At 38.0% G+C, this 17,707-nt stretch overlaps 2 protein-coding genes and 1 long non-coding RNA gene across 5 annotated transcripts in view; 2 read left to right on the top strand and 1 right to left on the bottom strand.

Moving 5' to 3' along the window:
- eif4g3a (eukaryotic translation initiation factor 4 gamma, 3a) overlaps positions 1-10,548 on the top strand; it is a 61,480-nt gene extending 50,932 nt beyond the window's left edge. For all 3 annotated transcript variants that reach the window (XM_048172597.1, XM_048172596.1, XM_048172595.1), the window contains exons 26-34: positions 98-216; positions 4,250-4,422; positions 5,211-5,336; positions 6,187-6,268; positions 6,490-6,588; positions 8,928-9,074; positions 9,183-9,264; positions 9,342-9,488; positions 9,571-10,548. In XM_048172597.1, coding sequence (XP_048028554.1) covers positions 98-216; positions 4,250-4,422; positions 5,211-5,336; positions 6,187-6,268; positions 6,490-6,588; positions 8,928-9,074; positions 9,183-9,264; positions 9,342-9,488; positions 9,571-9,752 — 1,157 coding nt within the window. In that variant the 3' untranslated portion in view covers positions 9,753-10,548. The remainder of the gene's footprint in view (positions 1-97; positions 217-4,249; positions 4,423-5,210; positions 5,337-6,186; positions 6,269-6,489; positions 6,589-8,927; positions 9,075-9,182; positions 9,265-9,341; positions 9,489-9,570) is intronic.
- A 450-nt stretch (positions 10,549-10,998) lies between these two features.
- Positions 10,999-15,316, top strand: cstf1 (cleavage stimulation factor, 3' pre-RNA, subunit 1). The gene is made up of 6 exons (XM_048172316.1): positions 10,999-11,145; positions 11,474-11,651; positions 12,214-12,491; positions 12,871-13,068; positions 13,352-13,742; positions 14,607-15,316. The coding sequence occupies exons 2-6, from the start codon at positions 11,483-11,485 to the stop codon at positions 14,864-14,866; spliced, it is 1,296 nt and encodes a 431-aa protein (XP_048028273.1). The 5' UTR covers positions 10,999-11,145; positions 11,474-11,482; the 3' UTR covers positions 14,867-15,316.
- On the bottom strand, positions 12,389-17,691 carry LOC125256373. Its single transcript, XR_007182100.1, has 3 exons — positions 17,372-17,691; positions 16,063-16,099; positions 12,389-12,525 (listed from the first exon to the last, which is right to left on the bottom strand). It is a non-coding gene; the product is annotated as an uncharacterized LOC125256373 (long non-coding RNA).
- Positions 17,692-17,707: the final 16 nt, after the last annotated feature.

The raw sequence follows: 17,707 nt of genomic DNA, 5'->3' as shown, positions 1-17,707 counted from the left end.
GTAAGGCAGGACACATTCTCACACTAGCGAATGCATGTAGATTAAAGCTGCATAACCCATAAATGAAATTTATATTTGAGCTTCTGCTTCATTGCAGTGAAATCAGAGACGCTGCAGGTCACTGGTGTTTCAGAAAAGCCTGTCCTGTCCGAAGAGGAGGCGGAGCGGAAGTCCAAGTCCATCATCGATGAGTTTCTGCACATTAATGACTACAAGGTACAACATCACAGGGACCTAGGTGGAGTTATGATGCTGAAAATTCAGCTTTGCCATCAAAGGAAACTATATTTTAAAATATTCAATTAGTAAAGAATTATAATAATATTTCATAGAGATGCACCGATTGCAATTTTCTTGGCCGATTTTTTGTTAGTGAGATCGGCCGATACCGATTTTTGCCGATTCCGATTTTCTTTCTAAGACCTATAATTGACAACATATACAAACAAAAATCTACTTTTCTTCAATGCAAAGTTTTATTTTCACAAAAAAAAAACAAGTAAAAGTCAGTAATAAAATATAAACAGCTCAAATAAATGCAATAGAATAAAGAGCACTATGAAACTAAGTTTTTTGGGTTAACTGGGTTTCTATTCAGGTAAGAAATACTACAGAAATTAAAGTAATCAAATGTAAAATTATACATTCAGTATTATTTTACATTGGTTACCTTAATTTCTGTAGTCTTTATTGTAAATATTAATACAGATCAATTCTTACCATTAAAGTTATAAAACGTATTCAGTCAAGAGCTGAAACTGATTTTCTTTGTCTTTTGTTCTTTGATTAACATGACAGACAGCAGCAGGAATATTGGACTGCTGTCCCTTTAAGAGTTTATGAACGGTGTTCAACAGACCCAATACTGTTACACACGACATGGGTTCACTTTCTTAGCTATTTAACGATTCAAAACTGACAGTGTTTATCTGTATACTCGCCAAGATTGCCTGTGCCGCTGGTTTTGACATACTTGTGTATGTATTTGACAGTTTGAGCGCAGGAAGGCGCTTATTTTGGTACTTGTGAGTCTGTTTGACTTCTATGGCGGCATTATAATGCCATTAATAACCGAGCGCACAACTGATGCTTGCGCGCGCAGTAAATCACTTCCGCGAGAGGATAACAGATCTGCACGCAAGGAAACGGGAGCCCGCGAGCTCATTTTAAACCCGCGCGCGCGCATGAGATCTCCTCTGCGTGCAAATCAAGCCCTCGCGTGTAGTGATGTCCGCTTCGCGAACGAATCGTTCTTTTTAACCGGTTCTTTTCAATGAACCGGTCGAACCAGTTCACCAAATCGGTCTGAATCGTTCCAAACAGTTCGCATCTCCAGTTAGCAAACACGAATCCACAAATTACTAAAGTTACTCACTTTTTGACGTGCCTGACACTACCTCTCAAAATAAACCAACATCCCGGAGTTATTCAGTTAATCCAACAGTACACTGATTTAACCTGCTGTAAAGAGAGAACTGATGATGATGGGCACGAGCAGCAGAGCAGCTGATATGAGTGCGCATGTGCGGCGCACACGAACGAACATACACGGCCTGTCACCGTTCTCGTTCTCGAGTCAAGAACCGGTTGCAACGGTTTTCGGATCATCAGTACACGACCGAGAACCGCTTCTTTCGGACATGTCCGATTTGAGAACCGGTGAGCTGGTGATACTGCGCATGCGTGCAATTTTTCAAGAGAATGAAAAGCACGTTAGTCAAGTTTTGTTGAACATCAGACAGTATGATAATATAAAACATACTGGAAATATGTTTATGACTTAATTCAAAATACAAAACGTTTATTGTGCTTTTCCAAATACACCAGAGCAGATTAATAGCATAAAATACTGCACATAATAAACTACATGCCAACATGAACATAATATTTTGTACACAGATCAAACTAATGTTCAGAAATAGTTCTACAAATTTATTTTTCTATATTAATGTTATTTAAAAAGCAATATAGTGAAAGTTGTGCAGTTGTGCCTTCAAGTTAAGTTTTTTAAAGATTGGAAACATTTATTTGTTTCATAAATAATCCATGGACAGCTTATTTAATTTCTAAACAAAAATATGACGTATAAAAAAAACAATAAAACATGACGTAATCAAACTACAGCGAGAGCAAACAAGCGACTCCTTTTGAATCGCTCTCGGGGTTCTCGAATCTCGTTCTCGAGTAGAACCGGTTGCAACGTTTTTCGGATCATCAGTACACAACCGAGAACCGCTTCTTTCGGACGTGTCCGATTTAAGAACCGATGAGCTGATGATACTGCGCATGCGTGATTCAGCGTGTGATCTAAAGCTACAGAACCGTAACATCACAGCACCGGCTAACTAGGACAACTGCTGCTATGAGAGGACTCGAATGAGGGGCCAATCTGGCGAAACGTAAGTTTATTTAATTACAAATAAATCGTAATGTAAGAGGATCATGGTTTCTGCTCAGATGAAGACTAATTTATTCACTTTATAACTGTAAAACTTTGTTTGCCCATCACTGCCTGTATATGTCATGTGTTTGGATGCTTTAGATGCAAAACTAAATTGTAAGAAATTGTAATTTCTAAATTGGGTTTCAGAGGGGTGTGATCATTCATACTGTGTACTGTATCTTAACTTTAACTGCAACTTTTCAATGGGGTAAAGTGCTGAAACCCTTTCATACTGTATATAATGGAAAATATATTAACCTGACAATATATTAAACTGACAAAGAATGATAACAAAAAGCTTACACAACAACTCTTGCTTACTGATATAAACAGGTGATTTATCTTTCATCTAAAGCCACATGAAGCAATTTTGGATTTAGAATCACACTTTTCACATTTCTGTAGTTCTGAGAACTGATAATAATTTTGGCTGGGTAAACATGATACTGTTTGGAGGAAGTAAAGTGGTAATAGCGGTGAACTACAGCAAAGTGTGTTCTCATTTTTCCCCAGCAGCTACAGATCCATAAAAGTAATAATAAATCAAGTTAATATAGTATCTGGTAAGGACATATTATAATAATAATGCAATCAATCAGTCAATAAATAAAGTTTAACTCACTTGCATCTGGTCCATTGATGAAGCCATGTCTAATCGTTTTACAACAGGCGTCCAATCACAACAGACTGGAAAAACTGAATTGACCAATGACATTTGAGGTTACACTGAAATAAGTAAAGTCCCGCCCCATGACCGTCAAAAATAAAAAGTGTTCGCGCGAGCGAAATAGAAGATTGATTTGCGCGCAGAGGAGATGTCATGCGCGCGCGCGGGTTTAAAATGAGCTCGCGGGCTCCCGTTTCCTCGCGTGTAGATCTGTTATCCTCTCGCGGAAGTGATTTACTGCGCGCGCAAGCATCAGTTGTGCGCTCGGTTATTAATAGCATTATAATGCCGCCATAGACTTCTATCTCTGTTTGAGACTGAGCGTGGCTTGTACGCTCCACTAATATAGATCAGTGGAACGCGCGCTTTTATGCGCAGTAAGCACTATTTAACCGGAGCGAATGAGGCGAGAGAGAGAGAGAGTAGGCGCCCGCGCGGGTGTGTGTCACTTCACCGTGACAGAGAAGAGAGCGGGAACGCGCATTTGACGTTATTGCCTGTGCCGCTGGTAACAAAAAAGATCGGCTCGGAATCGGTAAGAAGTGAGACTGATCGGCCGATCACCGATCCGGGCCGATCATGAGGAAAATCGGCCGATTCCGATCCCTGGCCGATCAATCGGTGCATCTCTAATATTTCACAATATTACAGTTTATACTGAATTTTTGATCAAATAAAAAATGCAGCCTTGGTGAGCATAAGAGACTTAAAAAACATGTTAAATAACTTTTGAAAGGTACTGTATTAGTAAGTATTAATATTTGGTAAAAACAGGATTCATAGGATTAACATAGATTCAATTTATGAATTAAAAATTAAGTTGAAACTCGAGGTTTCCCCTGTAACCTCCAGGTATAATCTTTGGCATAATCCCTTAATATGTTAATATTTTTTGCCCAGTCCATTATTGGGCAAATTTGAATTCTGGTATGTAATGGTTGGAAGTCTTCAGTATGTGCCCCTTTTTCCACCATGACACATTTAGAAAGTCTATATTTCTTTGTAATAGTGTCTATGCTATCATACAAATTTTCAGTATTGTGTTTGATTCCGTGTGTGTAAAGTAACTTGAATATCTGCTATGTGATTGATTGGACTGAAGTACTGTAAACTGTTAATGTGTTCATGTCCGTGTGCAGGAGGCAGTGCAGTGTGTAGTGGAGATGGAGCAGCCCTCTCTGTTATATGTGTTTGTGCGCATGGGTCTGGAGTGCACACTGGAGCGCAGTCAGAAAGCCAGAGAGCATATGGGACTGCTCTACTATCAGCTTATTCAGAAGGGCATTTTACCCCATTCTCAACTCTACAAAGGGTGAGCACACACACACACACATTCCATGAAGAATGTGTTCACACTTTGGTTTAGCTCTTTGGCAGGTTTGGTTCAGTTAAAACAAACTCTGGTGTGAACGCTCTGTTAGTGCGGTTGAAGTGTGAACGCTGCCATCTGAAACCTGGTGCGCACCAAACAAGCAGACCGAGACCCACGTTTTCAGGGGATCTCTGTCTTCTTCTTCCAATTGAATTCTGGTATCAACTGAAGTATGAACGCATCACAGACCAAAGTCATCTAAGTAAACCAAAAACAGGATGTGGTGTTACAAAATGCGACCCTAAAATAGACAATGCTCAAGCATGCCTGTTTTTTTCTCATCAAAAGACTTATGTTGCTCACTACAGTTCGGTAAAGCCGTCAGAACTGTCATCTCCTTGCGGCAGATCTTCGTTTGTGGGCAACGGAGGAATTCCTGACACCGTTTTGACTCTTTTACACATTTTATAAGCTGTTTGTGAGTTCTCAGCTGCTATAAATACCATCATATTTACACACAACAACCGTTGCAAAGCATACTTCATAAAAGCATTTTTTGGCTTCATATTTTTAGGTTCGTTCTCAAAAATGACAGTGTAAATGCTAAGCGAACCAGGACTAAATGTATCATATCCTTTTTTGGTCCGGACCAAAATTACCAAGAGAATTGAACTACAAGTGTGAACACATCCTAAAATCAAATGTACGGTAGTTTGAATGCTATGTATGGACTTTCATATTATGGTATTAAAGCGCTAAGTTTTTTTCTCTGTCTCTTCAATCTACAGGTTTTCAGAGATGTTGGAGCAGGCTGATGATATGGCCATAGATATTCCCTTCATTTGGCTTTACCTTGCTGAACTGATCAGTCCTCTGTTGAGAGAGGGAGGAATCAGCATGAGAGAGCTGTTCAGGTCAGGACCCCACAGGTCACAAATGACAAGGGTCTTATGAGTTCTGTTTGGTGCTTTTGTGTAATTTGTGATAAAAGGACATTCCACCCCTAAAACCCAATGACAATGTTGTCCATAATTAATAGATTTTTTTGTTCTTTTGAGGTGGAATCTCCTTTCAAAGGACGTTTTAACAAATGCATGTTCTGTTAAAGCTCCAGTATTATTATATTATATTATAGACTACATCTAAAAGTTGAAATTAGGCTTCAGAATAGTGGTAAAATTCTTTTCGAAATCAACGAATATTTGATTACAATCAATAATAAATTCATTAACAAAGTGAGAATACACTAATTTAACTGGGGTAAATGTAGATTGTGTGTTTCAATAAAATAATATTTATTTAACATTTAATACAATAAAAAAAATACAGCATGCATCCTTACCCAGTTACCTTGTCACTATTACAATACTAGAACATTTTACAATATTTTTGAATAATTTATGTAAAAGTTTGGTGTTAAACAATCCAAACACACACAACTTTTGTAGACAAGAACATATTAGTGAAGGGTTGACTGTATCCAAAGCATGCTGCGCAGTTTTTATTCAAGTCAACATGGACTTTTTAATTTTTTTGGATTTGTGATTTGAGACTGGTGTTCACAAAAAGTTGAAATACAGAATTCAATTCTAAATATAAATAAATAAAAACTCACCACTTCCTAAATGTATTGGGTTTTATGAGTTCTGGGGCTTTAACAGTTTGGGAGTGCACAGTAGCTGCAGTCATTCCAGGTCCACACAGGCTACAGCTGTCGGAGGGAATCAGTTTAGCATCTAATGGAGATTTGTTTTGTTTCTACAGTGAGTTAAGTAAACCGCTACTCCCTGTGGGAAGAGCTGCCATCTTATTTTCTGAAATACTGCACCTACTATGCAAACAAATGGTAAGCTCAACTTTTGTTGACATGGTGTTTTAGAGCATTGAGTTCATCTTTATCTAGTTGATCCATCTGTGGTTTAGGGGCTCCTGCATGATGCTGCCAAAAATGATCATCTTTCATACACAAACACCTCTGCGACAGTAACAATTTGCAGTAAAGTAGCTTTGTGTATTGTTTTGGCGCCTGTGATTTTGTGTATTTACATGTGTCTACTTGTGCTAAAGAGCCATAGGAAAGTTGGAGACTTGTGGAGAGAGTCTGGGCTGAACTGGGCCGACTTCCTGCCTGAGGGAGAACTTCTTCCTGCCTTCATCTCACAACAGGTGCGAATACAGCCTGAACACCTTCCCAGATTCAAATACTCATAAATAAATTAACTGCATTTTTTTGTGAAAGTAGTTCTGCTGTTTTCAAAAAAGTGTAGCTTGTCCAGTAACAAACTTTTTTTTTTTTAAACAAGTAGCGGTGTTGCACAATTCTTACCACAAACTGAGGTAATAATCAAGAACACTTGTTTAAAAATGTTAGCTCGTTTTCTTTATTAGGAAGTCTGATTCATTCATTCAATTTACCAATTCATTTGAGACCTGTGCTGCATTTTAGATATTTTACATAATATTGTAATGGACATTACAATAATTAAACAAAATTTGTTGGGGGCAGTCATGGCCTAATGGTTAGAGAGTGGCCGAAAGGGTTTGATTCTCAGGAAATGACTTGAGCAAGGCACCTAACCCCAAATACCTCCCTGGATGCCACAATGGCCGCAAAAATGGCTGCCCACTGCTCCGGGTGTGTATGTCCACGGTTTGTGTGTGTGTTCACTACTCACTACTCCTAATGTGTGAGCACTATCTGGATGGGTTAAATGCAGAGGATGGGTTACCATGCTTGACCTTCACATGTCACTTTATTTTTCCAAAATAAAAGTAAAATGCTGCCGTTTATCATTAGTTTTCGACTGAGTTCCATAAATTGTGGCATTTTCTTTTTTATTGGGGGTATCCCAATCATTGTTTTGTGCTAGACAGATACTGTTCTAATTGCGAATAGACCTATTTTGTGTTTGCGAACAGCGATGGTGTTTTTTGTGGGTGGAGCCTACCAGGTGGTAGAAAATGACAGTTCTGCAGTAACAGTCTATGGGAGCCACGGAATAAAAGATAATTTCGAGTTTATATCTCAAAATTCTGACTTTTTTCTCGCAAATCTGAGTTTATATCTCTTCTTAGAAGGAAAAACTAAATTATGAGATATACTCGTTATTCTGTATTTTTTTCCCGCATTTTTTTTTTTTCAGCTTTTTTCCCTCAGAATTGATATAAACTCACAAATTTGAGTTATGAAGTCTGAACTGAGAGATATAAATGCAAATACAAAAAACAAACAAAAAAAAGTCGGAATTGTGAGATAAAAATGTTATAGGTTAAGTTTAAAAGTTATCTATGTTAAAGTTTTAGGTTTGAATATTATTTCATGCAGTAACTGCTAATGTATGTATGCCCCCTATGAACTGCATATGTGAATATTATGTAAACTTACTGTTTACATCAAATTCATGCTTTAATAGTAGCCTGTCATTTAATAGAAACCTGTCATTGCAGGTTTCATCAGTCCAGTCGGTGACTTGCAACATAAATGTCTGCGTTTAGCTTTAATGGGCGTCTTCAATGACGGCATTCTATAAAAATGAAGACTATATTTTTTGCATTCTGGTTCTGACATCCAAAGGCACAACAAAACATTTTTTTTTTCTAATTCTGTGGATTTTGCCCTCTTTCTTCCACTTATCACTATTTTTCTGCCACCACTATTTTGACTTTTCTTTCAGGCTAATTTAGACGGATCTCAAATGAGTTCATCTCCATTTTTTGAGAGCTTTAATGACAGCTGTATGTAAAGTACACTGCCCTCCAAAAGTTTGGAAACACCCCTGGCAAAGTGTGGTTTTGGACGATATCAGCATAAATCCTGATCATTTTTTGGTGCAAATACATTAAAGCAACTTGACATTATCATTGAAGACCAGCAATAATAATTTTCATTTTGATTACATAATAATGGCAATATATACATGTCAAAGTCAGTGTTGTCCCTTATCAGTGCAAAATTATCACAATGATTCATGTCAATTTTGTCCAAAACCCCACTTTTCTAGGGCGTTTCCAAACTTTTGGAGGGCAGTGTATGCAACTCTGACTTCTGCTCCAAACTGGTCTATATAAACATCAAATTTACTCATTCAAAAAGAGAGAAATTAATACTTTTATACAGTAGGGGCACATTAAATTGATCACGAGTGACCGTAGAAACATTTATAATGTTGCAAAAGGTTTATATTTTAAATAATTGGGGTTCTTTTAAACTTCCTATTCATCAAAGAATCCTGAAAAAATGAATTATCCACACAAACATATTTAGAAGCACAGCTGTAATAATGTTTCTTGAGCACCAAATGAGCATATTACAATGATGAAGGATCATGTGACACTGAAGACTGTGGTCTTCATGATGCTGAATATTCAGCTTTTCTATCACAGGAATAAATGGAGACTTCTTCAAAAACATTTATTACCGCCTGCAAACTTTTGAATTGTAGTATATGTATTGCAATCCAAGATAGATTTATAAATACTAAAATATATTTTTTCTCTTTTTCCAGAAGTTAGAGTTCACCGTGACAGATGTCTCCCCTGTCTCTCCGGCCACAGCTAACCCCAGCCTCAGTCCTGAGGAGCTCTTCAAACAAATGGAGCAGCTACTGCTAGAAGACATGGCCAGTGACGAACAGATCTTCGACTGGATCGAGGTGAGACTGATCCCACACTCACAGACCTCTCTTGTATAAAAAAAACATATGAAAAAAAAACATTTCAAGTATACGACACAATTTCAAGAAATTGACTTTTCTTTTCAGGCTAATTTGGACGAATCTCAAATGAGTTCCTCTCCATTTTTAAGAGCTTTAATGACAGCTGTATGTAAAGCAGCAGTAAAAGGTGAGCAAATTACTTTTATTAAACAGATTCATCTCCATCATCCTTTTGCCAACTGCTTTCATCTCTTTCTTCTCCAGATGAAAGCACGTCTTGTAGAGTGGACACTGCTATCATCCAGAGACGCCTGCCTATATTACATAAGTACCTTAACTCGGACACAGAGCGGCAGCTGCAAGCACTTTATGCTCTTCAGTCGTTGATTGTCACCCTGGATCAACCACCTAGTATGTAGCTGGTGAAAGAAAAGATGCCAAAGCTGAATGAAAGATTCCTAGGATTGTAATTTTGATCTATTTCTTTTCACAGATCTACTCCGAATGTTTTTTGATTGTCTGTACGATGAGGACGTTATTTCGGAGGATGCTTTCTATCAATGGGAAACGAGTAAAGACCCAGCGGAACAGCAGGGAAAAGGCGTAGCTTTGAAGTCGGTCACCGCTTTCTTCACCTGGTTACGCGAGGCCGAGGAGGAGTCTGAGGATAATTGACATAAATAGGTGGCCGACGCCCTGAGGCCCCCTACTGACGCAAACAATGAAATGCATACAGACTGTACAAGTCTAGCCATAGACACACCTACTCCTGCAGACACAGGAACTTTGACTTTGAAACGCTGGCCAATTTGAGCTGGAACTCTCTACAACACAGAGGGAACACTAAATACTTGTATCATATATATAGAAAATATTTTTGTTTTAAAGTTTGACTTTTTTTTTCTTTTGTTACTTTTAAAAGAAGAGACTTAAAATAGGTTCTGAAGTCTTTAATTTATTATTTTTTTAAGAGACTGCAAATATGGAGTTCTATTTAACATTTGCAGGCAAAAAGAACATTGATAGAAATAACAGAATAAACATGTATCATAACAATAATATTAATTTTGTTTAAATGTGTCAGCAGCCTCCCTGGATTCATGTGATTCACCTTAAAACAGGGTAAATTTTCCAGCGAAAGAATTAAACAGATACGTTTTTTGGCTCGAGGTCCGGGATCGGCTAACGTTGCTGATGTTTCAGGCTGTTTGGAGAAATTCCCACCACTGGTTCTTCTGCTTCGGCTTTTGCGATCTTTCAAATAACATGACAAACACAATAAAAATTAATATGCATCCTGAACAGAATGAAAATTATTCAGACATCAAATACCTGTATGCATTGAAGGTGAAGCGCAAACACTAATGTCAGAGCGTTGCCAGGATTGCTCAGTGTCCTTGTAATGAAGAACTACAGAGGAAATGTAAAGCTTGTAAATACATTAAAGAGGAAAAAGGAGATTTAAAAATTACCATGGTGTGCTGTTTGTTTTTCGAGGCATATTTACAGGATTCTGACATGTGGATATCCATCCTGAACAGATGATTTGCTGTTTTTAAGGAGGGACTAGATTTATATTGCCCCTTTTGCACATTTTTATTTAATTATTATTAATATTTCCATTTAATATTCCCACTCCTGCTCTTTCTGCCATTATACAACTCTAAATGCTATTTCTTATAATATAATAATTTATACTATAATAACTAAGCCATTAATAAATAGATCAGCTGTTCAGGAACATTTAAATATGAAATAAATTCGTTTTTGGATATTTTATTTGCATTATATTATTATTTTAATTTGCATTATATTATTATTTTAATTTTAAATGATTTGATTAATTATATAGTGTTACCAGTATTTTTTACTGATTTTTTTTTTTTTTTTAACATCATAAAAATAATCTGTGTGAAAATTGAACGAAAACAATCAGTCGGGGACTTTTACTTTAAATTAGCCAGAGACTTTTAATTTATCGGGTTTATTCCCACAACTCTACCGTATATGCGTGCGTCGTGACGTCAGACGTACAGAGCGTGTGCGCATCTCCTGAAGTCGTGAATTGGTAAGTCGTATTTTGTGCAACTTCAAATGAATGATACTCCGTTTATATTGAAACATTTGTTTACTTCAAGCCTAATTTCAGAAACAGACACAAACCACATTTAAAATAATACGCCGCTGCCTATATCACGTACAGATTTGCGACAACAATGCACTAGAATAAACAACAATGACTGTGTTTTGAACCCTAGCGAGTTGCCTACCTAGACAACATTTTGAGTATCATAAAACGCGCCTAAGCATGTTGTCTAGGTAGGCAGCTTATTAGGTTTAGAAACACAAAACTACGTGCATTCTGAGCGTTTCTATCTCACTTTATTCACTTGTAGGAAGCAAAGATGTTCCGGCCAAAGCCCACATTGAAGGACAGACATCACCTGTACAGGCTGATCATCAGCCAGCTTCTCTATGACGGCTACACCACCATCGCCAACAGCCTGATCACTGAGGTGAAGCCCCAGAGTGTGGTGTCTCCATCAGAGCAGCTCATGCAGCTGGCCAAGATAGGTATGAATACACAAGCTGGAAAACCTTTTACTGTAGCTTTACCTCTCCTCTATAATTGCTAAATGACAATAAACTGAACCTGTACCAAATAAGCCTCTCTTTTTTTGCAACAAAATATAAACTACATATTCTAAGAAGGTTGCAGTACATGAAATTATGAAATCAATTAAGCGTGCTATATCATCTTACACCACAGAAGTGTTAAACAAGCAATTGAATTAGAGTTCTTTAACATTTTTCTTGAAAATGCCTTTATTTACATTTTTAAGAAGGTAAAATGTTGCAAGGAATAGTAATAAAATAATGGTAAAAATAATATGAAAATGGTTAAAAATGCAAATTTCTGTCTTATATAGAAGTTTGTGGATAAATTTCTTAGAAACGTCAATCCAGAACACTTTGCAATAAACACAATTCCAAAACGAGTAATTGTTTATTCAAAAGTAGCAATTGGGTGAAGTACTGTAATGAAACATTGGCAAGTTTATAGTTACGATTATGAATAATTTATAAGCTATTCTTGTTGAAGAAGCCACAAAAGTACTTTCATCTGATTTCCTAGGAATGGAGAACGATGACAGTGCAGTGCAGTACGCAATTGGCCGCTCAGACACCGTGGCGCCCGGTGTGGGCATCGACCTGGAGTTCGATGCAGACGTGCAGACCATGTCCCCAGAAGCATCGGAGTACGAGACCTGCTATGTGACGTCCCATAAGGGCCCGTGCCGTGTGGCCACCTACAGCCGCGATGGCCAGCTCATTGCAACGGGCTCCGCCGACGCCTCCATTAAGATCCTGGATACTGAGCGCATGCTGGCCAAAAGTGCCATGCCTCTGGAGGTGAGTGCCACCTTTGCCTGAAGTCAGTGGTTTTCTGTTGATTTTAAAGTCGGAATGAAATAAAAATTCACCATTCATTCAAAATTCATTCTAAATCTTATTGTGAACAGTTCATCTTTGCATACGTTTCATCTTTTTTAAAAATGTTTTGATCGTGTAATGGTTTATAATGTCATAACTGAATCTTCTGGTGAAAACAAAGACTTGTGTTTGGTGATGATTCTCCAATCATTTTTGAATTCAGTGCCCACATTTCTAAATATTATTCATTTTCAGTAATCCATTACACTCAGATGTACATCTGCCGCTACTTTCATTTCATCCTACTTTTATAATATGTAGTTTACTCCAGTTGAACAATCTGAATGTGCGATTACAGGTGATGATGAACGAAACGGCCCAGCAGAACATGGAGAACCACCCTGTGATCAGAACCTTGTATGATCATGTGGATGAGGTCACATGCCTGGCTTTTCACCCGACCGAGCAGATCCTGGCCTCCGGCTCTCGGGATTACACCCTCAAACTCTTCGATTATTCAAAGCCATCTGCAAAAAGAGCCTTCAAGCACATACAGGTATATAGACTAACTAAATCTTCAGAATCAGGGTTGAAGACCCATGCGCTAAATTGGTTTGAAAAGGTAGGCAAGGTAGCAGTAGCCAATCCCAGACATATATGTTGAGCACGTGAACACAGTGGCCAATCAGAGGTGTTTACGAATCCGTTTAAAGCGTCACATTTTTAAAATTTCAGTACCGACTTGGTATCGAAGATGGTACTTTTGACAACACTACTTCGTTTATTTAAGCCTTTTGCATGGATTTCTTTGGAATGATTCTCTCTTTCATTTTCTACAGGAAGCTGAAATGCTGCGCTCCATCTCTTTCCACCCATCTGGGGATTTCTTGCTGGTGGGCACGCAACACCCAACTCTGCGCCTTTATGATGTCAACACTTTCCAATGTTTCGTGTCCTGCAACCCTCTGGATCAGCACACAGACACCATCAGCGGAGTCTGTTACAATCCCAGCGCCAACAGCTACGTCACCTGTAGCAAAGATGGCAGCATCAAACTGTGGGACGGAGTGTCTAACCGGTGCGTGACCACCTTTGAGAAAGCCCACGACGGCGCTGAGGTCTGCTCGGCCGTCTTCTCCAAAAACTCCAAGTACATTCTGTCCAGCGGAAAGGATTCCGTTGCCAAACTCTGGGAAATTTCCACAGGCCGGACTTTGGTCAAGTACACAGGTGAGATTGAGAATTATGGGTAGATTATGGATTAAGTTAAGGTCTTGATGAAGAATAATGAATAGGTTCTACCCAAGCAGCACTGGACCCAAAACAATATTCAGTGCCATGGTGAAATAAATCCTATTTTACCTCAGATGTGAACTTTGCATTCTGTATTAAATGTAATAAAAGACAGTACTGCGACATGATAGCATCAAACATTGTTCTATTGAGTTACAGATGCTGTGGCATCCAGGACTAGAACTATTTATTTTATAATACATATTATGGTGGCCTTTTTTGCTTCAGTAAAAAGTGCTAATATTTAATATTTCTCTTTGTTTAGTTTTCTTGGAAGTAAACCAATTTGGGGCGAATAAACCAAAACCTTGACATATACACAGCAAAATCCCCAGAGTTAAATCAACTCTGCTTAGAGAACATATGGTCCCTCTCTACATAGAGTTAAAATAACACTCAAGAAAAGTTGCTGTTTGTAGAGCTGTTTATTCAGATCTTGAGAGATTTAATGTCTTTTCTCTTCAGTTGATTTAATCTAAGGCTGTGGCTGGAAGTCAGTTGTAGTTATTGTGTTTCTCTTCAGTGATTCTGCTTGTTAACAGCAGGTGTTCATCACTAATGCTAAATCATAACTTAATCACTTAATTATCTAATTAACTTTAACTCTGCTTCAGTTTTACTTTAACACTATATAGAGAGGCACCATATTTAATCTGAGCAGAGTTGATTTAACTCTGGGGATTTTGCTTTGTATGTTGGAAATACCGTGTCTGTCATCACGCCACCTGTTCAGTGTTTTTCATCATTGTGGCTCACACACTCTCATGGCAGTTCACCCTAATTGTGTTTCCTGTCATGCAGGTGCGGGTCTAAGTGGGCGACAAACGCACCGCACTCAGGGTGTTTTCAACCACACGGAGGACTATGTGCTGCTGCCGGACGAGCGAACCATCAGCTTGTGCTGCTGGGATTCACGCACAGCCGAGAGGAAGAACCTGCTCTCCTTGGGCCACAATAACATTGTGCGCTGTATCGTACACTCACCCACCAACCCCGGCTTTATGACCTGCAGTGATGACTTCAGAGCCCGATTCTGGTATCGCCGCACCACCACTGACTAAGAGACATTTGTGTGCTTTGAGACCAAAAGGGTCTGAGTTTCTTTTATCAGCAGGTCCCAAACACAGAAATGTCCACACTGTGTATGACTTCACAGGCTCCTTTGCCAAGGCTGCGTACCATTTAACACACAAAATTGTTTTTTAAAGCATCAGAGCTTGTTGCCTCTTATGACTGCAGTACCTATGTATTACTGTCGGGTGGTGCTGTTTTACAAATCATCATCTGAGATGCATCGTTTTTTAGAACTTTACTTTTTGGATTCAAGACCGTTTAGTACCATCAAAACAATGAGCTGTAAAGTCAAAGCTAGAGACAAAAAACTTTTTTGTGTGTGTGTTATTTGTGTATCTGATAACAAGTAGATGAAACGGAAAGTGCCTAGGATGTCATCTTTTCAGTTTTGATTTTTGTACTGTTCTTTGTTTTATATTAAAAGACTGAGAGAAGTGTTTCTTGTACCAGTTTTTAATAGTCACTCGAATGGCATTGAATCAATGAACCATAGTTTTTAGTGTAGTTTGCTATTGCTCAAACTGATTTGAACTCCTAACCTATAGCATTCGACTTTGTTGTTTAACACGTTTCTAAACCATCTTAACCATGAAAAATTCAGAATTAAAGTATCCTGTAGACTTAAAGTCCTGTAGTCAATAATTTTATCGCTTAAAACTCCTCTTTGATCACCAAAATTACATATTTAAATGGTTTTTTTTGTAAAAAATAAGTTCTTAATGCCCTAAAATAGCTTGAATGTAACATGTATTATACGCCGATCTATGAATATGATCATTAGCCCCGCCTCCACTCACTCACACAAGCTCAGAGATCCACTCGGTCAACTTACTGAGGTAAACGCTGCACGATGGTATCACTCTTTACAACGTTGGACACGTAGTGGTTATTAATATGATTAGCCTTTTGCTTGACTACATTATCAAACAGCTGCTAATGTGTTTGCTAATATATATATATATATATATATATATATATATATATATATATATATATATATTACAATTTAAATTTTCTGAAATATTACCATTTAAAATAATTGTTTTCTATTTTAATATACACTGATGAGCTAATTCATTATGACCAGTCACAGATGAAGCGATTCATTGATCATCTCCTAACAAGGCCACATATTAAAGGGTTAGTTCACCCAAAAATGAAAATTCTGTCATTAAGTACTCACCCTCATGTCGTTTCACACCCTAAAGACCTTCGTTCATCTGCGGAACACAAATTAACATATTTTTGATGAAATATACACATATGCAACAACGTCACTGCACCTTTTGACGTCCAGAAAGGTAGTTAAAAACATGGTTAAAACAGTCAACGTGACTACAGTGGTCCAACCTTAATGTTATTAAGCGAAGAGAATACTTTTTGTGCCTAAAAACAACAAAAATAGCGACTTTACACAACAATTTGAACCATTGTCATACGTAGTAAACTCAGTGCAGGCTTCCTTGTTTACGTCTGAATGCCCAAACATTTGGGACCCAAACCATATTTATGGCCTAGAAATACTATAGAGACTTGAGAAAGAGCTCTTTTGACCTCCCACAATCCAATCCAAAATAATCAGCCTAATTTAAATATTTCCTTCCTCAAATCTTTGTCAAACATCTATTTGCAGTCCTTTGTTTGGTTTGATCAGTTCATCTTGCAGCTTAGATGGTTTTCTGCAACTGTTCATTTGAAAACTTGCTGTGGTTTTGAATATTCTATGTTTATCTTAGGTGTGGGTAATGTTTGAAGCAAAGTGCTCGCAAAAAGAAATGGAAATATTGACCACCACCACCACCACATATAGACAAAATGACACATCAGTCATTTACAAAAACTGCAACAACTGTTTGCAGACCCATTCTCTAGAAAACCCTGGAGAATCAGACATGTGACCCAGCAACATCCTCATATGTTTGATATGTTGTATGTTCATGTGTGCTTAAAAGCTAGTCTGCAATTGCTAAAACACTAAACTGTAATACGAACGGATGAATCATGCCCGACATAAGCGTCATAGACTCTCGGTTCTGTGGAACTTAGCTTCGAGACATTTAAAAATATTTTTGGAAATTCTTCAGTATGTTGAAGGGCAAGGTAATGATGAGTTTGTAGCATCTAAAAATAAGTTTTCCACTCTGAGGCAAGAGTTGCTGTTTTGCAGCTATCTTTTTCAAGGCTAAATTGTTTAAATAATGTTTAAATATTTGACGCAGAAGGGTAATTCCTCATACAGTTTCAAGATCCTCCTTTTTTTTTTGCACTGACCAGACACTTAATAATACTAGTACAAAGCCACATTCACAGTGCGTGTTATTCAGTCTGTTTTCTGTGGGACAGATCCGTATTTATTTGTTTGGGTCAAATGAACTCAATGGCCAGTGCTTTGATGTCAAATTAAATAAGGAAGCATAACTTTACACAATTCTAAGTTGTATTTTATTATATGCATCTCTTTTTAAGCTGTCCAAAACCCTTTTAAAACAGACCTGTCACCCATTTTTGGGTCACGACCCACTAGCTGAGAACCGCTGCTGTATTTCATTGGTGTCCTACCCCCACCCGGCCAATCCAGGGGCTCTATCTGTTGTCTTGACAACAAAGTCTGTCCGCTGGAGAATCCATCTCGTGCGCTCAGACGAAAGTGAAAATAGATTTGTGAAACAAACAGTGGAAGTAGAGTAATAGTAATACTGCTAGTCTTTGTCTTTTATTTGGAAAAGAACCTACATTTTGTCTAACCAACTTCTGCTTTGCGCCAAACGACTAAATCTGGCACACAAATATTCTCTTACAATTTCATAGAAGTTGGAGGAGGTGCGGTA

Source organism: Megalobrama amblycephala, linkage group LG21 (assembly GCF_018812025.1).
Source record: "Megalobrama amblycephala isolate DHTTF-2021 linkage group LG21, ASM1881202v1, whole genome shotgun sequence".
In the NCBI taxonomy this organism is placed as follows: domain Eukaryota; kingdom Metazoa; phylum Chordata; class Actinopteri; order Cypriniformes; family Xenocyprididae; genus Megalobrama; species Megalobrama amblycephala.
The sequence above is the reverse complement of the archived record's forward strand: the minus strand, read 5'-3'. Positions and strand labels throughout refer to the sequence as shown.